At 54.1% G+C, this 25,214-nt stretch overlaps 1 protein-coding gene and 1 non-coding gene across 3 annotated transcripts; both read right to left on the bottom strand.

Moving 5' to 3' along the window:
• Window positions 1-5,840: 5,840 nt before the first annotated feature.
• INSYN1 (inhibitory synaptic factor 1) lies at window positions 5,841-18,918 on the bottom strand. 2 transcript variants are annotated; one of them, XM_061158504.1, is made up of 3 exons: window positions 18,164-18,918; window positions 17,022-17,728; window positions 5,841-6,585 (listed from the first exon to the last, which is right to left on the bottom strand). In XM_061158504.1, the coding sequence occupies exons 2-3, from the start codon at window positions 17,175-17,177 to the stop codon at window positions 5,863-5,865; spliced, it is 879 nt and encodes a 292-aa protein (XP_061014487.1). In that variant the 5' UTR covers window positions 17,178-17,728; window positions 18,164-18,918; the 3' UTR covers window positions 5,841-5,862. The 2 variants fall into 2 exon arrangements, with proteins under 2 accessions (XP_061014487.1, XP_061014488.1); XM_061158505.1 differs by having other exon boundaries at window positions 18,183-18,918.
• Window positions 18,919-21,112: 2,194 nt separating this feature from the next.
• On the bottom strand, window positions 21,113-21,185 carry TRNAE-CUC (transfer RNA glutamic acid (anticodon CUC)). Its single transcript has one exon. It is a non-coding gene; the product is annotated as a tRNA-Glu (tRNA).
• Between the last annotated feature and the right edge of the window lie 4,029 nt (window positions 21,186-25,214).

Raw genomic sequence — 25,214 nt, 5'->3', positions numbered from 1 at the left:
GGTTTTTCCAGTAGTTAGGCATGGATGTGAAAATTGGACTATAAAGAAAGCTGAGCACTGAAGAATTGATGCTTTTGAACTGAGGTGTTGGAGAATACTCTTGAGAGTCCCTTGGACTGCAAGGAGATTCAACCAGTCAATCCTAAAGAAAATCAGACCTGAATATTCACTGGAAGGACTGATGCTGAAGCTGAAACTCCAATACTTTGGCCACCTGATGGGAAGAACTGACTCATTGGAAAAGACCTTGAGGCTAGGAAAGACTGAAGGCGGGAGGAGAAGGGGATGACAGAGGATGAGATGGTTGGATGGCATCACCGACTTGATGGACATGAGTTTAAGTAAGCTCCGGGAGGTGGTGATGGACAGGGAAGCCTGGTATACTGCAGTCCATGGGGTCACAAAGAGTCAGACACGACTGAGCGACTGAACGGAACGGAACCTGCCCCAGTTGTCTCTCATTCCCACTTCCAAATGACCAAGTTCTATCCATTGCAAATGAATTCCATTTCAAATCCTCCTCCACCCAGAAGCCTTTCCTAGATATTCTGGCCCCTAACTAATGACAGTTCAGCCCATACCAGAAAGGGGCTGGATATTTCCTGGGCTGAGGGCAGCCTACCTGGTATTCCTGGCTCTGCTGGAGACATGAGAAGGAGAAGAGGACACTTTGGACCCGGGGCTGTTCTTTTGGTCCCTAGTCCAGGCCCCAGGCCCACAGGGAACCAAGAGTATGTTCTAGAAGTCTTGCTCCAGGGGCTTAATGACTGAGTTGAAGAAAGTGGGACTTGATCCTTGGTGAACACTGGTTAGTTTTGCCTAGGAAAATCCATACTTTGACAACATTTCTATTTGCAGGGATTCCAGTTATCCTGAAGCTGGGAGTGTGGGGAGCATGGGAAAGTCTAGATCCAGATCCTATTTCTGCATTTAGGAGTTGGCTGTTTGGGAAAGAATATTACACCTCTCTGGGTCTCAGTTTTCTCATTTGTAAAATGCCAATTGTCTCAGTTACTTGGAGGATTGCTGTAAAGTAGATAATTTATGTAAAGTGACTAATGCATCAAATAATGGGTATCCCATAAATAGTAGCTCTTACATAGTGTAGATAATAACAGCAATGGTAAATCCCCAGCTCCACCAACTTCCTACTGTGCATCTTTAAACAAATTCCTTGTTTGTTCATCAGCTCCTCCCTCACCTGTAAAATAAGGATTATGGTCCATTCATTTCTTTAATAAATAATTATCAAGTAACTTCTTATGTGCCAGGCACAACTAAATCTGTCATTTAGTATATGTTAAGACATGCAGCACAATGCCCAGCATATACTACCTGGTCGGTAAATGTCAATTTTCTTCCACAAGCTGCAGCTGGAGGATGGGACATGGGTGTGTGTGTGGGAGAGGGGAGGTTGAAACAGAGAAGGGAAACTCAGGAGGGGCACAGGTGGAAGGCTGTGCCTGCCCTGAACCCCCAGCTTCCTCCTTGTCCTTTCTTCCTTCAGTTGACAGGGCCCCACTTTGTCTCTAAGGGCAGGGGATGGTTCTGGGTCTCTGAATAGTTTGCCCCACTTTCCATCCCTTGGTTTCATCAGACCACTTCTGTAGACCAGATCATCTGTCCCTTGCCTGGAAAACAGTGTCTGATTCTCAGACATGGGGGTAACTGCAATGTGCCCACCGCATCAAAGTGGCATCAGGTGGAGGACCCCTGCCCCCACAAGGACAGAGCTGTCTCCTCACTAGGCTGGTCCCCTGCCTCATGCTCCAGGCTCCTTTCCCAGGGATCACAGGCTGGACCCACCGCCTATGAGCTTCTCAGCCCTGAAACCCCACATCCTTCCATTTTGACTTTGCCTAGCCCTCATCAGACCAGACCCTCACAGAGAGTTGTATGTGTGTGTGAGCACCAGTGACATGAGACCTGGCATGGAGGAAGTCTGAAATAAAAGCTGATTGCATGAATGCACAGCAAATCCCCTCTGCTAATGGGGCTCATTCATTCATTCAACAAACATTTATTATTGAACCCATAATCCATTGGGCGCCAGGCTCCGTGTCGAGGGCTGTGACATTCAGGTTAACAGTAGCCAAGTTCTCCGAAGACTGGATGGCATTCACAAGCTTCCTGCTCCCAACGCTCTCACTCACACAGGCCCACCTGGTTCTGAGAGCCCCAGTCCCCTCCCTCGCACCCAGAGACCAGAGTGCTGGCTCCACCATGGATTTTGACTGCAGTAGATGTTTGAGTGCCGAGTCACTGACTTTGGGGTCGAATCCTGGTGCCATAACCCATGCGGGGCCCTTAGGCAAACTATTTAACTTCTCAGAGCCTCAGTTTCCTCATCTGGCAAACAGGCGTAAGTAAAAATGCTCATCTCATATTTGCCATGAGGAGTTAACGAAACAAACAATACTTAGAGCAATGCTCAGTGCACAGTGCGTGCTCCATAAGCGTGAACTATCATCATGACTCTACACTGCTGCAAGAGTCTGCCCCTCTCCGCCTCCTCCACAGCCCGGGTCAGCACAAGTCCAAGCACACAGGAGGCAGTCAATGGGATCAGATCTGGGACATTCTCGGTAAGGAAACCCAGAAACTAGCAAAGGTGGCTGAGACTCCCCACTCAAAATACAGCAAGCCAGGGTTCAACCCCTGGTCAGGGAACTAGATCCCACGTGCTGCCACTAAAGATGCCATGCGGGCTTCCCTGGTGGTTCAGCAGTAAAGAATCCGCCTACAATGCAGGAGACATAGGAGATGGCTGGTTTGATCCCTGGGTTGGGAAGATCCCCTGGAGGGGGAAATGGCAACCAGTATTCAGCCTGGAGAATCTCATGGACAGAGGAGCCTGGTAGGCTGAAGTCGGTGGGGTCACAAAGAGTCAGAAGCAACTGAGCACACACATGTCGCAACAGACCTGGCGCAGACAAATAAAATAATAAAATTAAAATTAAATGAAAAAGAAACCAGCAAAGGCTTGGAGATGGAGAAGAACAGGGAGGGACTGTGCCCGGAGGAGCACGAGGGTTGAGGGGGAGGTCTTAGGGGTGCTGTGACTGCTCAAGGACCGGGAGCTTACTACTCAGAAGCAGCAAGTTCTGTGGCTCAGCAACTCTGACTGTTACAGCTCTTTTCCTAGGTGGCCACGTTCTCCATTTCAAGTCGTAAGAAAGTCATGGGGATCCCACTCCACTGGCAGCAAGGTCCAGACTGGATGTGGCAGAGTATGAAGGAAGTTAAGTTATTTGGGGAGTCTTCTAAAACAAATACCCATTCTCCCCACCTTTTCCGGGACACCCTCATACCTCTGCCCTATTTGAGGCAAGTAGCCAGGTGGTGGACCAAGGAACGGGTCTGGCTAACTGAGGGCTGTTAACAGGGACCACATGCAATCACAGAAAGCCAGAGTGAGGGTGGGGAAGGGGCTCCCAGGCAAGGTCAATGCCTTATCTGGGACTCTCTCAGAGACCCCTGGCTCTGGGTCTGTTTCTTCCTTGGAGAAATGGGCACTATTGTATAGGTTTCTTTTCTTTGACTGTTGTAAAAATGAGAGACTGTAAGTCTGAAACCAATCTGGCCATTGGAGAGGAAAATCAAGTGTTGGAGGTAGCACTGGATGTCTTTCTTCAGAGCTAGGTGTGCCCATACCTGGGGTGAGGTGGGGCTGCTCTGGATTGCCCCCTCCTCACTGTCAGGGCAGAACCCAGCTGGCCCTGGGCGCTTGGCATTCATCCTCTGAACCAGGGTTCCATCATTGATCAGCCCCAACTGCCTGAGCATTTCCTGGGTCTGATAAATGAGTTTAGACCCCAGGTTCTCAGGCCTGGCCAGGAAGAGCTAGCCACCACCCACCCCCCTCCAACGCCCCCTGCCCTGATTGCCACCCTGGAGGCTGCACTTTGGTTAGATCCTTAGGGCTCTGACCTTAACCCTGGGCCTGAGGGGAGATTCCCATACTGTAAAGCAGGCAGCCTAGGCCTGGCCCATCTCATCCTGATAGCATCCTCAGCACCTGTTCCATGCTGGCCTGCACAATCTCTATCTTCCCCATTGCTGGGACTGCACAAGCGCAGTAGTTGCTGCTAGGTTGCTCGTCAGGCCTTTTTGGCCCCCCACAAGAGGAGCAGAGACCCCTCCTGACAGGTGGGTTGTGAATCTGTCTTAATTAAAATGTGCAGGAGGGAGGTCCCCGAGGAGTGGTGTTCTTACCCCCCTGCTCTGAACAAGGCGGGGGCAGTGAATCAAGCTACTGTGGGGGGCAAAGTGAAGCAGTGACCCAGGGACAGCTCCCAGTTGATGGAAGTGGCTTCCCTGCCCACTCCACTTAGGGGTCCCCACCTGGAAACCACTGGAATCTCGGTTGGGGTTGCACTGACCACAGTGCATGTCCTGTACCCTGGCATTTACCAACTGCTTTCACATCCCCCATCTTGTCAAAGCCCCATAGCCCCCGATGAGGTAGGTGAGGACTATCAGACCTATTTTATAGATGAGGTAGATAGGCTCAGAGAGGCAAATGGATTTGCTCAGCGTCACACTGCTGCTAGATGACAGAGCCAGGTATCGCCTACACGCTGATGGTGGGGAGGGTGGCGTAGGCTCTGTGACTTTGGGCCAGTTACTTAACCTCTCTGAATCTCAGTCTTCTCATGTGAAAAATGGGGATAGTGATAGTTCCTACCTTGCCAGATTACTGTGAAGATTAAATGAAATAATGCTGTAAAATGACCTCAGCATAGTCGTGGCCTGGGGGCCTGCTCCATAAACGTGAGCAATGATTGTGATTATTATCCTAAGGGTACTCAGATGCTGTCCCCGTGTAGGCCACACCCCAGGTAAAGCCCTGTTACCTCCAGGCTCCCACCTTGTCTCTGTTGGTGTCATACAAGACCTGCTAAGCTGGGCTCAGGGTCCCGGTGTGGAGAAGCAGGGACAGAGGAGGGCTGCAGGACTCCTCTCCAAGCTGCCTGCCTAGGGAAGGGGACCAGGAGTCTGTCTCCGGCTCTGGTTCACAGCCCCATGGCAGTGGCTGCCTGCTTTCTTACGTGGACCTCAGGTCTGCTCAGGGCCAAGCAGGGACTGGCTGAGGCTCTTCTTGAGTCATCTCTAAAGGTCAAGGCTGTGCATGGGAGCTGAAAGGATTGGGAGTGGTCCAGCTTCTTGAAACAGACCTCTGCCCAGCCCAGCCTGGCCCTCCAGGATCTGCAGGTTTCTGAGCATGGAGGCCTGATCATGCTAGTGTCTTTTTCCTTCTCTGTCTGCTGGGCAACCCTGAGATGGGAGAAGGGGAGGGTCTGGATGCACCCAGCTAAGTTTGCCTTTGGGAAGGAGAAGCAAAAGTCAGCCTCGGAGTAAAAGACATAAAAGGCACGGGCGTGTGAGTGACGGAGCCCAGCTGGAGTGACGCCACCCCCAGACTCTCGGTCCTGCAGTCTCTTCCGAATCACCAACCACGAGCCCCGGCCTTGGACCTGCTGCTTGAGAGCTCGCCTCTTGCTCACAAATCTCCTTCAGGGCAAGGCCCAGACTGGCAGCCAGCCTCCACCACCGTGCTAAAGGGTCTGCAGGGGTGGGGGTGGGGGTCCCAGGTCAGACTTCCCCTTCCTCATTTCTACAAGTTTGGACACCCCCTTCAGGGGTTCTGCCATGAGAAGGAAGGGAGGGTGGTTCTGGCCACGCTTCCTGGGAACTAAGAGGTGAGCAGGCATCTCATGTCGAAGATGAGCTCTGTGAAAGCCTTGGGGCCTGTGGGGCTGGATCCTTAGCATTTTAAAATTTTATTATGACTGTGTTTGTTTAAATATATATATATATTTATAGCTCTATGTGCCCACCGCCCCCAGCCCCTCCCCAGCCCTAGTTTTTCCCCTTGGCTTTCTGTCTGGTGGCCGTGTAGGGCAGCACCGTCTGCGTGCTCTTGTCTGACACCGTTTGGGTACTGCTATTCCTCGTGACCCTGCGGGTCTGCTCGGGGACCGAGGTGGGGCCTGAGCGGCGTCCAGTCAGTGGAGAGCGCCTGGGCTTGTAGGGAGCCGGGGATGGCTTGAGAGGGCCAGCAGGGGCCTCTGTGTGGGGAGGCTCCGGGGACAGGCCCACCTCCTCCTCTGCGGCCTCCTCCTCGGCGTCCCCCTCCTCGTCGTCACAGCACAGAGCGTGGTAGAGCACTTTGTCGCTGAACCGCACCCTTTCCCGCGTTCCCGGGGTCCGCTGGGGCAGCTGGCCCTTCACAGGGCCGGCACTGAAGGCCTCCTCACTGGAGGAGTCCGGGGTCTCCACCCGGGGCCCGTTGGGGATGGGCAGGCCACCGTTCATGAGCCGGTAGTCCGGGCCGGCCCCTGGCTGGGTCGACTCGGGGCCGTCCACGGAGTCTGAGGGGGTGGAGATGTCCAGGAAGGAACAGAACTCCCAGCTGTCTGAGAGGATGTCGGCCGTCATAAAGTCCAGGTGGCCCAGGTCAAAAGGGCCGCCCACGCCCGCCTTGTCGCTGCTGGAGGTGCTGCTCACAGTGGCTGTGGTCCAGTCATCTGGCTCCAGTTCAAAGTCGAAGTCCGAGGTTAGTTTATCGATCTGGCTCACCACCTGGCCGGGCAAGAGGAGAGGAGTGAGGGGCCAGCATCACCAAGGTGTGAGTGTGCCCTGTCCCACCCTTGGTGACCCTACAGGACACAGGTGGACTTGAGTTCACAGGTTTGTTCGCCCTGTTGAGGGCCAAAGCTGGACCAGGGTGAACACAGTTGGTTCGGGCCATCCGCCTGTTTTCCACTCCTCAATGCCTCTGGGAGAGGGAGGGTGCCTTCCAGCCCTGCACCCCATCCATTCACACACACCCCCTCTTGCCCCAAAGCCAGCTGCTGTTTTGGGGGGCAGCCCTAGTTCTCAGAGTTGGATCTTCCTTTGACTGGGGACCATTTCAAACAGGGCTGAGAGACTCCAGCGAGTCCACTCAGTGGCGGAATGCCCACCCACCCTCAGAGAGGAAATGAGATGTGAGAACCGCAAAAAGACTCTGCCCAGGCTTTCTGAAACATCCTGGACTGGCCTCTGCAGCAGGTCAGAAACTGGCCCCATGGGTCTCCACTGCCCCACCCCTACAGAGCCACAGAGCCCCCTCTCTCCTCCCCTTCCCCACTGCTTGATGAGTGGAGATCAATCCTGGCTTGTGGGGGAAGGAGTAAAGCAAGCATTATTTGGTAAGCAATAAGAAAACCATCCATCCTGGGCCCAGAGCTGCTTGTTAAATGCATGCGGGCTGCAGAGGTCAGTGCACCCGCCTGCCCCTGGTCCGTGCAGGTGGCCCCGCCTCAGGACGGCCCCTCGGTCAGCACAGACACCCGCAGTGAAAACAGCGAGGGAGGAAGGGAGACCTGGTCAGAGACACAGGAAGAGGACACAGCAACGGGAGGAGAGGAGATGCAGGCCAGAATTCAAACCAGCAAAACAACAACAAAAGCAAAGCGGAAGGACCAGAGACCCAGGGACAAAGACAGACGCAGTGAGTCATCAGGCCCCGGAGGCAGCTCCCAGCCCTCTCAGAGCTCTCTCCCTGGGGTCGCAGCGGTCAGCCAGTTCATTAACTAACAAAGTCCCTAATTCAGCAAACCTTTACTGAAGACAGTGGCTGTCCAGGGATGTGCTAGGGGTTCGGCAAGGAGTGGGGTTGGTGAGTGCTCCAAAGTACAAGAGAAAAGCCAGGGTGAAGATGACCGGCCAGGAGTCCGGCTCAGAGGGGCGTCCACCTCATCAGGAGTCAGGGGCTCTGACGCCGGCGACCCGCTCAGTCGTTTTCCCTCTCTAGGTCTGTTCCTCAATCTGTGAACGGGGAGTTGGGTGGCTTATCTATCTCCAAGTTTCCTTCCATCTAGGACTCTGTGCTTAGAGGACTTGAGACACTCTTGGGGGGAGTCAGTGCCTAGGGATGCCCACTTCCCACAGCCCCAGACTAGGGGTGGAAGGAACTCTTGGCAGAGGCCTATGGAAGAGCTGGGGGCATAAAGACACCCGAGTTCCTGATTTGACTTGGACATAAAATGCTCTATGTGTCTTTGAGTAACTCACATAACCTCTCTGGACTTCAGCTTCAGTCATGCCAAGGGGGAATGATAATCCCGGCCCTGCCAACCTCACTAGAGCTTCCTGGGGAGCAGTGAGAAGCCACTGCTCCCAGTGTCCCAGGGCTCTCTGGGGGCACTGGTGATAAAAGTGACATCATCTCCCAACTCTGAGCACCTAATACGTGTCAGGCTTTCCACCACAAGATCATCAACGCCTGCATTTAGAGATGACGGGCCCAGGTGACCAGTCACTGGGGACCTGAGATTCCTACCCCCACCGGCCCTGCAACACTGCACACGGCTCAAGTGCCGCCCTGACTTCCGGGCCTGGACAGCCAATGAGTATAAACTCCATCCTCCAGTCTGGTCACCCCTTCTTATGTCCTCCACTGCCCAGAATGACTCCCATACCTCAGAGAAGCTCACATCCCCCTGAAGCCTTTGTGTAAACCAAGCCCCACCTCCACCTGAGAGCTAGTGGGAACCCTGGCCTCGAGTGGGGGTTCTCAAACCCAAAGGTAGGGGCTCTCAAACCCAAATGCACAGTAGGGGATGCATGTATACACATAACTGGTTCATTTTGTCATAAAGCAGAAAATGACACAACCTTGAAAGGCAATTATACTCTAATAAAAACAGACAAAAAAAACCCGGACGTGTATCAGCCAACTCCCAGTGTTCTATTCAGGAGGTCCTGGTGGGGCTCGAGAGGGGCATATCTGACAAGCTTCAAGATGGTTCTCCTGCTACTGTTGGTGCAGGAACAGACTTGGAGGACTACTGGCCTGGTGGACTGGACTTCCCAGGTGACACAGTGGTAAAGAACTCGCCTGCCAATGCAGGAGTGGCAGGAGACAGCTGGTTCGATCCCTGGGTTAGGAAGATCCCCTGAGGTAGGAAATGGACTCACTCTAGCATTCTAGCCTGGAGAATCCCATGGACAGAGAAGCCTGGTGGGCTACAGTCCATGGGGTCCCAAAGAGTTGGATACAACTGAACATGCATGCAATAGGCCTAGCAAACTGGGGATTTAAGCTGGTGAAAAAGAGCAGCCCAGGCACTGCCATCCTCAGGAAAGGCCCTGTACCTGTGGGACAGCCACACCCTCTAATTAGATTCCCCTGATCGAGCACTGCTGCTGAGAGTCTGCTGCTACCTGAGGGTGCAAGGATGACGGTAGGAATCTGGAGTCAAATGACTTGGCTGTGAGCTCACAGGGTTGGCTGAGGCCAAGCCAGGCCCCCGAAGCTGGGTTCCTAACCCCCTGGGAGGAAGATGCAGGGTCCACAGAGCAAGAGCCCTAGAACCTTCAGACCAGGACGCTCTCCCTGCCCAAGGAGCCCTTGCCAGCCCCCTGCTCAGCAGGCCTTCAGGTTGGGGCCCTTTTCCTTCTCTATCAGAACGCCCTTCTCTGCTTCCATTCTGGGAGAGTGGAGGGAAGGGAGGGAAGGAGGTCTGGGCTCAGGTCCCAAGCCTGCCCCATCTTGGCTAAGAGGTTTGAGCGGCAAGTGATTTCCCTCTCCATATCCCGTTTCCTCCACTGTAAAATAGGATGACACGTCTCTATTTGCCAGATATTAGAGATTCGATAGGCATGTGCTTTAAACTGCAGAGTCCGCACAAACAAGCACTTAAGAATCTGGCCTCTGAAGCTAGACCTAGGGTCCAACCTCACCACTTACAGGCTGTGTGACCTTAGCTGAGTTACTCAACTTCTCTGGGCCTAAATTTCTTCATCCAAGGAGAATTCTAGTAGTACCTGCTTGATAAAGCTCTGGTAAGGGTTTAATGACTTGATGCTCAGAGAGCACATAGAACAACATAGACCCCCAGTATCCACTGTGCACCTATGGGTGCTAATATGTGGCCAGGCCCCTGGCATCAGGTCCAGGAGCAAAGGGGAGTCAGCTCTTTACCAAAGGAATGCCACTGTAACAGGGACATTTCCAGGGCCTGTGGCAGAATAATGGGACATTATTAGATCTTTCAAACTGCAGCACACAGGTGGCACCTATGTTCCCTAAAGTAAAGCTGTCTACAGACAGTATAGGAGAAGAGAGACTGCAGGTCAAATAGTTGAGCCTCACAGGTAGATCTTGGTCTGCTCCGCTGGGTGAGACATGTCACACTCACCAGATGAATGACATAAGTGAGGGTTAGAAGGGAGGACACGCCATGGGGACCCGATGGTCTGCAGGGCCCAGGTCAGTCCACAACCCCTGCTGCCCATCCCTGGTGCCTCATTTCACAAGGCCAGTGTGGAAGGCAGGAATGGGGCAGGTCCCGGGCTACCTGCCTCTCTGCTGTGGCTGTCCTGAAATCTATGATTTCTCTCTGAGATTTAATAATCATTTTGCCTACATGTAATTTGGGATTGTCTTGGAGTGCCGGGAAATAATTATATACACAGAAGGAAAGAAAGGGGAAGAGAGAGAATGGAGAGAGAAATAGAAATCACAGAACCACAGACCCTTGAAGCCAAGAGGGCCTGGAGCCACCACTGAGACCACCTTTCTCATTGTGCTTGCTGATGGGAAACTGAGACCCAGAGGCCAGGAGTTGAGCTGAGACTGGAAGTGGGGAGCTCAGAACAGGAATTACCTGCTCTATAGGGGGCAAGAGTAAACACTAGATAGGAAGGGCAGTGTTAAGGGCTGCAACAAAACCTGCTGGGTCCCAAACCCTGTCCCTAAGGGTGTCCACAACCCATGTCCTGATCATAGCCTCAGCTACCCCTCTGAACACTGCACCCATCCAGTCTCCCCACTGACAGCAACTTCCAGTCCAGCTCCCTTTCCATCCAAGGACCTTCCTAGTCAGCCAGCAGGACTACGTCACCCATCTGCTTCCCCTCTTCCTGGCTCCCCAAACTCCTGAGCCTCCCAAACACAACCCAACACCAAATCTGATCACAGGTCCTGTTTTCTCCAGCAAGCAGTCTCCAACCCTGCCAGGCCCACCAGCCCGACTCACTCCACAGAGCTCACTTGTGCCTCTGCGCCTCACCTGGCATGTCTCCTTTCTTTCCTACTCATTCCTTCTCACCTCCATAAGGAAGTCTTCCCTGACCCCCAGTTGAAGACAGTTTCCCTGTGAAAGGATCTCAAAGCATCCCGCACCTCTCCTGATTTTCCATTTCTCACTGCTTTCATTTTATGTGCACATGTGATTAACGTCTGTGACCTCACTAGACAGGAAGCCCCATGAAAGGCAGGACTAGATCTGTCTTGCTCACCACTGCAGCCCCAGTTTAGTACAGGATTGGCACATTCTTTACAGACACAGTTTTTGACTAAATGCATGAGTTCAGAGAGAGGACTTAATAAAAACCACTGGGGGCTTCTTTTCCAAGAAAAAGTTCCACAGTCTTAGACACCCCAACATTGCCTGCCCTAGCCCACCTCCACCCCTGGTTGAGACCCCTCTCCAAGGAAAGCATGAATGTGTTCCCTAAGGCCCCAGGGTGAGGACCCAGGGAGCCCTGGAACCCGTTTATCCCCTCTCTGCTCACCTCTGGTCCCTTCAACTCTCTTGACAAGCTACTACTCCTTCCCACCCTCCCAGCTCCCTGGGCAGCTGGTTACATAACTGGGGATTCTGCATTATTTATGATCACTGATTATTTTTTAATTCTTGATTATGTTAATTATTGTCTTCCTGGGGGGCTGTGGAGCTGGGGAAAAGGGGTAGGGAGTGAGTTGACCATGATATATGATTCTCAACATGCAATCTGGCCTAATTGGCCAAGGAGCTTCGTGAATCTGTCCAGAGGAGGAGAGCTCGAAGGGAAAAGGGAGGAAAGGAAGGTGAGACAAAAAAAAATAATAAGAAAAAATCCACACAATTCTTGCTGAGCTGCGGGTGATGGAACTGACCCACTTCGGCACAGCTCTGTGGTCCCCGGCCTCTCCTGCTCCAGCTGCCTCCTGGCTGGGCCACATTTATCTCATGCCTGCACAGCCCTTGGCTTCCCTGCCACCTCATATGCAGCGCCTTGCCCAGGGGACTGCACAGTCACCACCGGGCTTGTTCCCCTTGAAAACTGGATGGGGCATCCTCCACCACCACCCCCGGCTGTGAAGGGTTTGTGCCCACCCCTCCATCCTCCTGAGGTGCTTGGGCCAAGGTGGGCAACTGTGCCCTTAAGTTATGTCCTACCCAAGAGTCAGTGATGATGTGAGAGATACTAGTGACCAACACAATAAGTACCCTTGAACCCCTATATGCTGAGTGACATCTTGGGGAGGGGGGAACTGAGGAGGAGGAGGAGGCCAGGTACCTGTCCAAGGTAAGCTCACCACCCAGGAGGCCAAAGGCAAGGCCCTTACCCCTGGCCTTTGGGGCTCCCAGTTGGCAGGGATCAGGGGGAGCAGGGGCTTCCCTGGTGGCTCAGCTGGTAAAGAATCCACCTGCAAAGCTGGAGACCTGGGTTTGATCCCTGGGTTGGGGCGATCCCCTGGAGGAGGGCATGGCAACCCACTCCAGTAGTCTGGCCTGGAGAGTCCCATGGACAGAGGAGCCTGGTGGGCTACAGTCCTTGGGGTCGCAGAGTTGGATACGACTGAGTGACCAAGCACAGCGCAGGGAGAGCAGTGGGGAGGCAGACTCCCACCCAGAAACACAGCCAGGAGATTCCTGGAGAGCAGGCGGGATTCTCCCTGAGAACAAAATCCACATTCCATACCGTGGCCCGCAAGGGTCTGTGTAACCTGACTCCCTGCTCCCTCTTTGACCTTTCTTTCTGCTTTTCCCCTCCTAGGTCACTCCACTTCAGCTGCACTGCCTTCCTTGCTAATCCTGAAAACACCAAGCACATTTCTTCCCCAGGACCTTTGCACAGGCTGTTCCCACTGCCTGGAAAGCTCATCCCCTAGATACCACCCTCACTTCCTTTGGTTCTCAGTTCAAAAGCCATCTTATTGGAAACCCCCTTCCTATCCCCATCACTGTCACTCTCTGTCCCTTTTCCCTGCTGCACAAGTGTGGGACTGCCCACTGTCGGAGGTAATAAAGGTGCCAGCCAGGAGGTCAGTGTCCTGACTTTGACCTCTCTGATGATAGCTGAGAAGTGGATGTGATTCTAAAAGCCATACATGGAATAAGGAGCAGGCCAGTGCTTGAATATTTCATTAGTAATATTTAACAAATGCAGAGTAAGTTTTGTGCCCTGCTGCTAAGTACTTTATATATAATACACATTTAATTCTCATCACAACCCTGAGGCTGAGGAGTGGGATGGGGAGTGTAAAATTCATTATCCTCATTTATATGGAAAATGGAAGCACAGCAAGGCAAAGTAACTCTCCCAAGTTCACACAGCTGGGTAGGGGGCAGAGTTGGATCTGAATCAGAGACATGTGGCTGCAGAGCCCATGATCTTGGCCCTGAGGCTGTGCTCTATCTCTAAAGTAAGATCCATAGAGTTTTGAGGAGCTTAGAGAGCCCGCTGGGACAGGCCTGGCACTCTGGAGTTTTGGGGAACCTAGGGGAGCTGAGGGCTAATTAATGATTGACCATCACATCTCTCTGCAGCACAATTTTAGCTTTCAAAGCATTTACATTCCTCACCTCACTCAGTCCAGTAAACTACTCTTCCCATTCATGGGACAGAACTTGTTCCTCATCACCTGGGAGGCCAACGGCTCCAGCTGCAGAAGGGGTTTGGCAGGGTAGGGGAGGTATAGTATGGGAAACTCCAAACCCTTTAGGGAAGTGAGTAGGTGTTGGCCCCCTTTCACATGTGCGTGCTAAGTCACTTCAATCATGTCTGAGTCTCTGTGACTCTAGGGACCCGAACCCACCAGGCTCCTCTGTCCTTGGGATTCTCCAGGCAAGAATACTGGAGTGGGTTGCCATGCCTTCCTCCAGGGGATCTTCCTGACCCAGGGATTGAACCCAGGTCTCAATGTCTACCTGTACTGGCAGGTGGCTTCTTTACCACTAGCATCATCTGGGAAGCACGTTGGCCCCCTTACTGCATGCCAAACCCTGATGAAGTGTTAAGATAACACTGAGGTGCAAATGATCATCATCCCCATCTCAGAGATGAGCAAACTGAGGCCCAGGGGCCTGGGGAGGGAGGGTTTTAGTGTCTCTCGTCTTTCTATGAACTTCGGGCTGTATGCTCAAAATGGGGAGGAGAGTCTGCCATGGAGGGTAGTGTCCAGGGCTGTGGAAGAAGAGCAGCAGAGAGAGGATGACAGAGGGTGATACAACTGAGCCCTTTCTCTCTGCTGGCCCTTGCTCCTTCGTCCAGCATCTCCCGCTACTCCCAGCAGTCTTGCTTGTGAATCTTGTCTTCACACCTAAGTGCTTTCCCCCTCTGACATGAGAACCCCATTGGTGAGCTCTGAGCTGGTACTGCCTGGGGAGTGGGGTGTGATAAGGTGAGGACGCCAGTGTCTGCCACTGTCTTGACCTTGGGCCCACCCACACCCCCGAGGGAAAATGCCACACCAAGCTACCAAGGAGAGGCTGACAGATCCAGCTTTACAGTCCCCTTGGAGGACCAAGAGCCAACATCATGGGTTCCAGGGAGCAGGGGGACTGCAACACTTTACTCCAAACCAGAGCTTGGCACTCCCCGCCCCAACCCAGTAACCCCATTCTGACAAATCCCATCCTACAGGAAGTCGGTTATGGCATCTCTTCCTCTGTCTGGGCCTCTCAGAGCCTCGCCTGCCTTCCACTTCCTCTGCCCATCACCCCATGTCCAGACCCTGCCTGGGGGATGGGGGAGCTCTGAGGCTTGGCCCCTCTCCCAGCTGGGTGCCATTGGCAGCGGGCAGGCAGAGGCACACGGGGTAGACTCTGGTTGCCATAGCAACCTGCCAAAGTCTTGGGTGGAGGCACATGGCCTACGGGGTGTATGGGGGGCGGGGACTCAGCTCTCCCCATCCTAGCTCAGGCCTCTGGGCTGCAAAGCCTGGGAATCTGGAGCTCTGCTGTTTGAGACATGAGAGCGGGTGAGTGTGTGTGCTGGTAAGGAACACCTAAAAGATCCGCAAATGAACTGTCACACTTCTAAGCTCCCTGCCTCACCCCTAAAGGGTACACCTCAGAGCATCGCAGCATGAGCATAAGGTGCCCTCTCCTTATGCCCTGTCAAAGAAGGCCCCTGTCAAAATGCAAAGACAATCATTAGTCCACCTGCTGAAGCCCCAGCATAGGCATCAGAAACTTGAGTTCTAGGCTTAGTTCTGCCACTGGTAGGCTATGTGACCTTACAGCAGCCCCTGTCCCTCTCTGGCCCCAGTTTCTTTAACAGCAAACAAACAGGGCTAGTCTGGATGACCTGTGAGATGCCTTCAAACTGTGGATGGCTACGCAGTAGGGGAAGATGAAGGTAGGTGCCTGGAAGATGCTCAGTTGGGAGGAGGCTCTACGCTTATCAAAGCTGCCTCCCGGCTTAGAGTCAATCCTGGCTCTTTCTCAGCAGGCTTGCTGAGGCATAGGTCCCATGCTCCTGCCCAGGACTGACTTTGGATAGTGCCCATGACCCCGATGGGACCACAGAGCATCTGAAAACTGGTGGGGGGTGGGGGGGGGCGAGTCAAAGTGGGAACAGCAGTCCTCTGGACCACTGAGGTTGGGAGAGCAGGGGTTGCTCAGGGGCACCTGGTCTTTGACCTCCAGGCTTATTCCTCAAAGATGTTTGGCTTAGGCTGCGGCCAGCCCAGTCCATGGGAAGAAGCACCACCACTTCTATCTGTCTGCAGCAATAGCCATGCCTACCTCCTGAGAAAGGATGCTCCATTAGGCTGACCCCGGGTAGAGGGGCTGCTCTGCCCAACCTCTGCTTCTGTCCCAGAATCTCTACAATCCCCTCTGTTCTGAACATGACTCCCTTCAAACACCCTCTGCTCCTCGCTTCTCAGGCCAGGCTGGAATGCCACTTTGCCAGTCGGGAGTGGGTCCGCCACCATCACCCCCTCTTCCAAACCCTCTGAGCACCCCCATCTTCCCCACACAGCTAGCTGGGGAGAGCTCAAGCCCTTAACTCCAGTTCAGTCACTCTCCCTGCCGTCTCTGCAGGGACCCTGGTTACAAGGAGTTGAAATTTGCCTAAAGCCCACCTGGCTGGCATAATGGTACCCAGTGGGCAAATTCAGGCCAGCGGCTCAGAACGCTGGTCATGCATTTCAGGCTCGAACACAGCCCAGGGGGCAGGGCTGAGGACATGTGTATCTCATTACCCTGGCGATGTGGGAAGCGGTAATTAAACCAGCTCTGCTTAGAGAGGCAGAGAGGGACACACATACCAGGATCTGTCAGTGACTTTTCACCCTTGGCAAAAAAAAAAAGAAAACCATTCGGAACCGTGGGACAGGGATGCGTCCTTCAGAGGAGCTCCCTGCCCCTGCCAACACACACAGAAACGATGATATCCACTAGCAGCCCCTAGACCCGCTTCGGGGCGCAGAAGGCAAAGCCGGCTTTCATTTTTCCAGGATCAGGATTCTAAGTATCTGTGTGATCGCCAGGGAATGCTTAGAGCTGGGACTCGAGTGGTAGGGACTGTCTCAGTAAAGCCACCCACGCTCTCCCCGTGCCCTCTGTAAGCCAGTCAGAGACTGGGAGGCAGATGGTGGGGTCAAAGGTCAGCTTGGGTCCCAGAAGACTGTCTTCTACTAACAGACTGTGGTGGGATTCCGTCTTTTATTGGCCACCATGGCAGCTCTGAGCCAAGGACCCACGACATGCTGCCTAAGCAGTCCCCGGATCAAGCAGGCCCCTCCAGCCCTGGGGTACAGTGACATCTTTAACAAAGCAGATGTGGGGAAAGGAGAATAAGAAGGAAGTGCCAGGCAGAGTGACACAGGTGCATACAGCTTTGCTCATTGCATGTGTGTGTGCATGCACACACACACACACACACACACACATGCAAACACACACATGTGAGTATATTTTGGTGCCAAGCCCAGGAAACCTGGCCTAGGGGCTGCCCAGCCCCTCACTCACCTCCCTTAGCTCCTTGGCCACCTCCTTGAGCTCTCGCAGGATGTCCTCCAGCTGCCCGATGACCATCTTCATGCGCTGTCGAATCCGCTCCCGCTCGCCACCACTGCTGGGGTCGTCACTGGGCTGCCCGAGGTCCGGGGTGCCCCGAATGTTCATCCTTCACCACGTGGCCGCAGGCCTGCCCATGCTCCCCCCAGCCAAGCACACGCTGCGTCTGCCTCCACGGAGCCCCCCTCAGCAGGGCAGAGCTCCACATCTTAACGGCCCCCCAACCCACCCTGGCCCTGGGTGGCCCTCACCCAGCCCCAGGCCCCTGCCACCACCCCGCTCCTCTACCTCTGGGTGGAGAATGGGACACCCAGAGGGAGACAGTCTGACAGAGGGGGTCAAGGTGAGGACACAGGAGGGCAGGGGGAGGGGCCTTGGGTCTCAGGAGTGGTTTCCAGGACTTGAAGTGCCTGTGGGTATGCTGAGCTGGACACAGAGGCAGGGGGATGACTCTGCAGGGACTAAGGGTAAGAGGTGCCCTTGGGATGGACAGAAGGCAGCAGTAATCCCCTCACAACTCCTAGGCAATTGCAAAGGCCGAGGTGTTGAGATGCAACAGACACCTGCAGAGGGATGGTGGCCAGGGCCTTCCAGATGTGAAAGGGGCTCCAGATGTGGGTGGCTCTGGAAAGGGAGCCGGATTGGAGGAGGGCAGCCCCCTGCAGAGAGAGCGAGTCTGGCGTCAGCCTTCCCAGGCTGCAGCACCAGCCGGCAATGCAATGCCGCTGCCTCCCTCCTCACCCCAGCCTGCACCCTTCCTCGCTGGGGAATGGAGTTTTTTTTGTTTGTTTGTTTGTTTGTTTTTTCCTTGGTGGGGAGGGATGGTGGAGGCAGATGCTCTAGAGCACAGTCTCTCCTCTAGAGGGGAAAGAGGGAACCCCTGCTTTAGAAGCAGAAGTCCTCAGCCTGCCATGGGGCACCCTGCCCTGGCTCCCGCCACCCCCACCCAGGCCTGGCCCCGCTGGTTCACTGGAGGGCCCCTCCAGTCTTCCCGGCCCACTCCAAGTGCCCCGGGGGTGCTCTCGTTCCCAGCTGGACCTTCCCCTCCCCAGCCCCGCCTTCCGTCAGAACCCCCACTCCGCTCTCGGACTCACCAAGGGTGGGGGCACCGACCTTCCTTCCGAGCAGCGTCGGGGGCCAAGTCCCAAGACGAGGTTGGGGGCCCCCAAGGCTCCCTAGGGCGGGCTTCTCTCTCTGGACCCTTCGGCCCCTGGCCTCAAGGAGGTCCTCAGAGCCTTCACCGGAGACATCTGGGCGGTGGGAGGGGGCGGGGCCTCCACGCTCCGAGGAAGGGGGCAGGAAAAATCCCCGTCAACCCCCGCCGGGCTCCGGTGGGGGGGAAATGAGCAAGGTTCCAGCGGGTCCGGGGCTCCGAGGCCACAGGTGACTCGGGCACAGGGCGACCGAGGCGACGGCGGGCCGGTCCCAGAGCGCGAGCCAAAGTCGGAGGGATCGGAGGGCGCCGGGATCCCCTCAGCCCACGCCCGGTATTCCCCGGGCTCGGCACCGTCCGGGATCCGCTCTGTCCAGTCCAGATCGGCCGGCTCCGGGCTCCACCGTGGTCTCTGCCCTGCCGGGAGTGAGCTGGCACCCGTGGGCGCCCGGGACACGCTCAGTCCGGACCCAGAACGACCGCGCTCCGGCACCTGCGGCGTCCAGAGCGGCCGCGAGGGTCCGCTCAGTCCAGCCCCGCGGTCCTCCCGGGGCGACAACGCTCTCGCGGCTCAGTCCACGGCCGGAACGGTCCGGAATCGCCGGGTGCCGGGGGGAGGGGCGGTGTTGGCCGTGGGGACCCGGTCCCCTCCGGGCCGGGCCGAGAGCGCGCGGGGCAGGGAACCCGGCCGGGCTGGGTCTGGCGGCCCGGGCGCGGGCGGGAGGGGCACCGGGCGGAGGGGAGGAGGCGAGAAGAGCGAGAGGAGGAAGCGAGGCGAGGGGAGGCGAGGGGAGCCAAGGGGAGGGGGCGCGCAGCGAGCCTGGCGGGCCGGGGCGCACGGGGCTTGCAGCCTCCGCTCCGCCGCCTCCCGCCCGCTGGCTCTCGGCTCGCCTCCTGGCCGGCCCCCGGGCGCCGGGTTTGCCGGTGGGGCCACCGGGCGCCGGGTCTGGCTGGGCCTCCCTCCGCCGCCTCGCCCCGCCCTGCCCCGCCGGGCTCAGCGGGCCTGGGCCCGCTCCCCGAGCGCCGCGCCGCCCGCGCCCCGGCCGCCCCCGGCCCGCCCCGCCGCCCCCCGCCGGACTGGCCGCCCGGGCGGGCGCTGGCTCCCTCAAAGGCCGCCCGGCTGGCTCGGCTCCGCTCGCCTCGGCGCTGTAAGGGAAGGGGCCGGCCCGGCGCGCCGGGAGGGAGCTTTTAAAGCGACACACACGCCTCCCAGCGCCGAGCACAGAGCGCGCGAGCCGGGGGGTCTCGCCACCCGGGGGACGAGGAAGCGTTCAGCGCTGACGGGGCTGAAGGCGGACTCTCCCGAGCGCACTCTGTTGACCTCGGAGTGCGGAGGGGCAGCGGGCTAGGGGCTTACTCGGGTCCTACCTTTCCGTAAGCCCCCATTACCCCTGCCCCCACTGCGGTGCGCTCCGGGCTTCCCTTTCGGCTAAATTTCCCGCATCAGACCTTCCTCCTTCCCCCTGTCATACCTCAAACTACTCCCAGACATGGCCTTAAATCAGATTAATTAAGAAAATGGAATACCGACGACATTTGCTGAGCACCTACTGTATGCCAGGCTCTGTCTGGGCTGCATGGGGCTGGAGTTGGAGATTCCGCAGATGGATGAAAGAGATACACTAGACACAGGTCATTTTGTTCAGTTCCTTATCCATTTACTGAACATTTATTCAGCACTTTCTCTGTACCAGACCCCACGCTCGACTCTGGGGTCACAGGAAGGAAAAGCAGCATTTCAGGAAGCTCACAGCTTGTGGGGACATTCCTGAGTAAACTCACAGGTGGTAAACGCAGAGCAAAGGCAAGTTCTAGAAGCAACGATAAGGGGGGTGGGAGCAACCCAGGCCAGCGGTTGGCAGGCTGTCCCTGAGGCAACCCCTGAGCTGAATTTCAAAGGAGAAGTAGGAGTTACCCAGGTGACTGTCAGTGAGGAGGAGGTGGGGGTGAGCCTTCCAAGCAGGGAGGAGGGTGGGAGCAGAGGCTCAAAAGCAGAAGTGAGGGGAGGAGGAGTTTGAACCAACTGTGGCCTTTTAGAGATATCATTTTGACAGCTCTGTGGAAAGTGGATTAGAGGAAGACCAGATCCTGAGAGACTCAGTCAGAGGCCATGGTTTGAAGCTTGGATTTTATACTGAGGTAGAGGGAAGACTCATTGGAAAAGTCCCTGATGCTGGGAAAGATTGAGGGCAGAAGGAGAAGAGGATGTCAGAGGATGAGATGGTTGGATGGCATCACCAATGCAATGGACATGAACTTGAGCAAACTTCAGGAGATGGTGAGGGACAGGTAGGCCTGGCGTGCTGCAGTCCATGGGGTCGCAAAGAGTCAGACGTGACTGGGCTACTGAACAACAACAAAGTGGGAAGCTGTGGTCTTAGTGAGGAACCTGGTCCTGTTCACCTCTCAGGAGATCCCTCCAGGGCGTCGTGGATGGTGGATCTGAGAGCTAGGCCCCTGACAGGAGACCAGTTAGGAGGCTGAGAGAGGAGGGGGTCTACATGGGAGTAGGGATGGAGAGGAGGCAATGCTTCAAGAAATCATTCAGGAGAGTATGGGAGGACTTGGAAGATGAACCTGGAGAGGGAGTGGTGATCAAGGATACCTCTGCTTATAGCTTGAGAGACTAGGTAGATAGTTGTGTTACCCACTGAGTTAGAGGAACAGATCTGGGGTGAAAATGAGGAGTCTGATTTGGGACAGGTGGAGACACCCTGAAGACAGTTGAGTATATGGTCTATGCCTGGGCTTGAGAGGGTTTGGTTTTGTTTTGTTTTTTTTTTACTGCCCCAGGTCTTAGTTGCAGCATGCAGGATCCTTGATCTTCGTTGTGGCATGCAGATCTTTAGTTGCAGTATGGGAACTCTTGGTTGTGGCATGTGGGATCTAGTTCCCTGACCAGGGATCGAACCCAAGCCCCCTGCATTGAGAGTGCAGAGTCTTAGCCACTGGACCACCAGGGAAGTCCTGGTTGTTGTTGTTGTTGTTGTTTTGGTGGGGAGAAGGTGGGAGGAAGCAGATTGTCAGGCGTTGAGGGCTGAGTGGGTGGTAAGAAATAGGAGTTAGTAAATATAGGTGACATTATCAAAAGTTCAGATGACAAGGGAGTAGAAGTCTTGAACTAGAGGCAGATGAGGGGTCAAGGGAGGTAGAGCTGGGTGGTGGTTTGAGTCTGGCCCACAGGAGGCTTGAATTCCAGGGACAGTGATGTGTTGTGAGTTCTAACAGTTTCACTTGTTCTCCTAGTTCTCTCAGAGGTGTGTTCAGAGGAGTCCTTTGGAGGCACTGGGTCCTCCAGAAGCTGTGGAAGTATGAATCCAGCTGCCTGGGATGGGGTAAATGTTCTCCTGGGAAGGTGGGTCTAGAGGGCTCACAAATCACTTTGTTTAAAAATTGTGGTAAATACACATAACATAAAATGTACCATCTTAATCTTTAATAATGGCATTAAGTGCATTCACATTGTTATCCAGTCATCACCACCATCCATCTCCAGAGCTCTCTTCATCTCACAAAACCAACACCAAAGTTCTGTACCCAGTAACTAACTCTCCATCCCCCTCCCCCCAGCCCCTGGCACCTACTACTATTATGCCTTTTGTCTCCTTGAGTTTGGCTACTTTAGATACCTCAGGTAAGTGAACTTGTACAGCCCCACAAGTCACTTTCCTGAAAGCTATGATGCAAAGGGACAGCCAAAGTGAAAAATGAACTAAGCCTGAGAAAATAAAGTGAGTTTCTCATCTTGGGTCCATGGAACCATCTGCCCACATCCTGGATGGGGGAGGTGTACTTGAACTTGGGTGTGTTAGGAGACAGTGAACTCAGTTTGAAAGGATAGGATGCAACTACTTAATACCTAATTGATGTTGGGTCACATTAATAGCCTGGAGGAGGACATGGCAACCCACTCCAGTATTCTAGGCTGGAGAATCCCATGGACAGAGGAGTCTGGTGGGCTACAGTCCATAGGGTCGCAAAGAGTCGGTTACAACTGAAGCAACTGGGCATGCACGTGCGCACATTAGTACAAGTGTGGTGTTTGGAAGAAGGAAGGTGACATTTCTTGTCCTCTGTGTGGGTTAAACTATGTCTAGGACCCGGATTCACTGGGTATGTCCACAGGAGGGCAACCAGGATGGAGAATGGATGTGTGGGGAGTGGGGAGGACTTGTGTGTATGTCCCGTGAAGAAGAGTTAGGCTAGTCAGGGAAGGCTGGAGGAGTCTCAGTAGCAGGGGTCTCTGGGTGTAAATCTTCAAAGGACTCCCACAGGGAGAGGTGATGCTCAGGCTCACCTTCCCTAGTATTTGGAGACTGACCTACCCTCTCTTCCCCTCAGCCTCCCTGGCCATCTGCCCAGATATCCCATCCTTCAGATCTCTGCTTAGATCCACCCCCACCTCCACCTCCAGACAGCCTTCCCTAGTCCTTCAGTCAATAGGGAGAAACAGAAGTACTCTTTTGGCCCTTTACCAAATGTTTCCCAGGGTATTCACTTAATATGCTAGCTGTGTGACCTTTGGAGAGTCACTTAACCTCTCTGAACAGGGATAAGGAGCCCATAAACATTTTAATTTTTTTCCCTCTTTTGGCTGTCTTGCCAAAAGTGGGATGGAAGGGTCATTTTCTACTGTCTCTTTGACTCAGAAAAATAGAGATGATAATAGTACCTACTTTTCAGGGTCATTGTGAGCCCATGGAAGCACTTGGCCCAATGCCTGGGACCTAGTAGGTACTCCATAGACTGTAGCTGCTATCAGCTCTTATTAATGGCTTTGTGTCCATAAGCCTATTTCCTTGTGAGGCTGTGAACTCCCAGACACTGTCTGCCCTTGTCTTTCACATGGACCAATGGAGTGGAGTGGAGTTGACAGCTAGTGACTTTTACTTTGGCCTGTTTTCCATCATCCCACTTCAGGCATCCCTTTCCTTTGGGAAATTCCTCCCTGTTGCCACATAGTCCTGGTGAGATGTCTGTTAAAATGCCCAATGTTCCCACCCATCCCTACCCCATTGCCAGCAGGTAGGCGTGTGATCCAGACTCCACCAATCATAGAACCCTGTTTTTCAGCACCAGTAATTGGTTCAAGGAGTGGGCACATTCCCAAGCAGGGCCAATCAGAATCTTTCCCTGGGATTGATATGTGGATGCCAGGAGGAGGGAGCATTCTTTCTCCTGAGGCACAAGGTTGAATGCTATAGTCTCAAGGCTATGAACAAGTCATTTTTCCCATTAAATGTAGGATCCAAGCAATGCAACAGAGGGAAGGGGAATTTAGAGAGCATGCTAGCAGCATTGCTGATGGTCCCAACTTGGGCTCTCATGGCCTTGGTTCTTGTAGTCCTTCTTTCAGACCTGGGAGCTACAACAACAATCTCTCCATCTAAAAGAGCCAATATGCTCCTTTATTGTTCCAGCTCATTTTGTTGGGTTCTAGTCTCATGAAACCAATAGGAACTTGACAAACTCAGGGAATACTAAACGGATAGATGATTGACTAAATGACTGGATTCCCAGTTGGGATGGGATGTCTAAAGTTCCTGAAGCTAGAGAGTTGGGAGCTGCTGCCCTGTGGCTATGGAAGGGAGGGAGGGTGTTTGGAATGACACAGAATCAGGCAGGCTTGGATTTGTGTCCCAGCTTTGCCATTCACCAGCTGTGTGATCTTAAGCAAGTTATTGCCCTCTCTGGATAAGTTCCTTATCTGTGAAATAGACAAAATGATAGTGACTGCACAGGATTGCCTTGAGGATGGAATGAGAAAGGGAACAGGAAGCACCAACCTTAGTGCCCAAAGCGAGGGCAGGGGAGACAGGACCTAGAAAACCAGTAGCTGTTTTTCTTAGCCTGCAATCCATTGTGGTGGATTGTGCAAGAAGATCTCCTGAAGTAGGAAATGGCAATCCACTCCAGTATTCTTGCCTGGGAAATCCCATGGACAGAGGAGCCTGGTGGGCTACAGCCCATGGGGTCCCAGAGAGTCAGATTTGACTGAGCAACTGGGCATGCAATGCATGAGATTGGCATGCAGATCAGGAGGGAATGAAGATTCAATCTGCAAACTGGATTCTCAGAAGGAGTGAGTCCTGGCACCAGGGAGGCTGTGACAGGGCCAGAGTGAGTGTGTTCAGGCAATGAGAGAGAGAGATAATGGAACAGCCAGCACTTAGGCAGTGGAGATGGAAGGATCTGGCTCATCAGCTAGCTTTTCCACTATCCATGTGGCTCACTAAATCTTCCAAGCCTCAGTTTCCCTTCTTTGTAAATCCCTTCCTGAGAGTCATCCTGAGGACTAAATAAAGCAGTCCATGTAACATATGCAGCACAGGGCTTAATAGTGTTCAATGATGTAGACCATTTTTTATAAGTCTTTATTGAATTTGTTACAATATATATATATTTTTTATGTTTTGGTTTCTTTGGGCATGAGGCATGTGGGATTTAGTTCCCCTACCAGGGACCAAACCTGCACCCCCTGCATTGGAAGGCAAAGTCTTAACCATTAGAACGCCAGGGAAGTCCCAAGCTATTATTATGAATATTTATGGCTTCGGGAAATTTTTTGAACATAAAGCTGGGGTGAGTGGCTAACTCTATAGACAAACTTTTCATGTAGAATGTCCCCAAGTCAAGGAGAGTCTGTATCTGAGTCTCCCAGGAAAGGCCATTTCAACTAGGTGTCCTATGTCCTTCTGTGACTGGACGGTGGTGGGGCTCACTTTGGGGAAGTGATGTCTGGGGATTTGTCTTGGTCCTGCCCACTGTAATCTCCTCGGCTCAGGCAAGGTTCTCAAAAGAGTTTTCTACACTGGCTCCTTCCTCTTCCTCACTCCTCACCACCCTCAAACCTTGTAACCTGGTTTAGTCAGCACTGCATGGCTGAAATCACCCTCACAAAGCAAGACTCTGATCTTGCTAAGACTAGTGGACACTTTTCCTCCCCTTGCTAAGGCAGTGGCTTTGTGGTACTCAGCCCTGCTGAGGCTCAT

The sequence above is a fragment of the Dama dama genome, chromosome 12 (assembly GCF_033118175.1).
Source record: "Dama dama isolate Ldn47 chromosome 12, ASM3311817v1, whole genome shotgun sequence".
NCBI classification, from domain to species: domain Eukaryota; kingdom Metazoa; phylum Chordata; class Mammalia; order Artiodactyla; family Cervidae; genus Dama; species Dama dama.
The sequence above is the reverse complement of the archived record's forward strand: the minus strand, read 5'-3'. Positions and strand labels throughout refer to the sequence as shown.

Bases quoted from the DNA above. Each gene is read 5' to 3' on its own strand.
- INSYN1 (XM_061158504.1), bottom strand. From the start codon at position 17,177: ATGAACATTCGGGGCACCCCGGACCTCGGGCAGCCCAGTGACGACCCC. The intron at 6,586-17,021 runs GTGAGTGAGGGG...TTGCCCGGCCAG, and splicing joins TGGCCAAGGAGCTAAGGGAG to GTGGTGAGCCAGATCGATAA.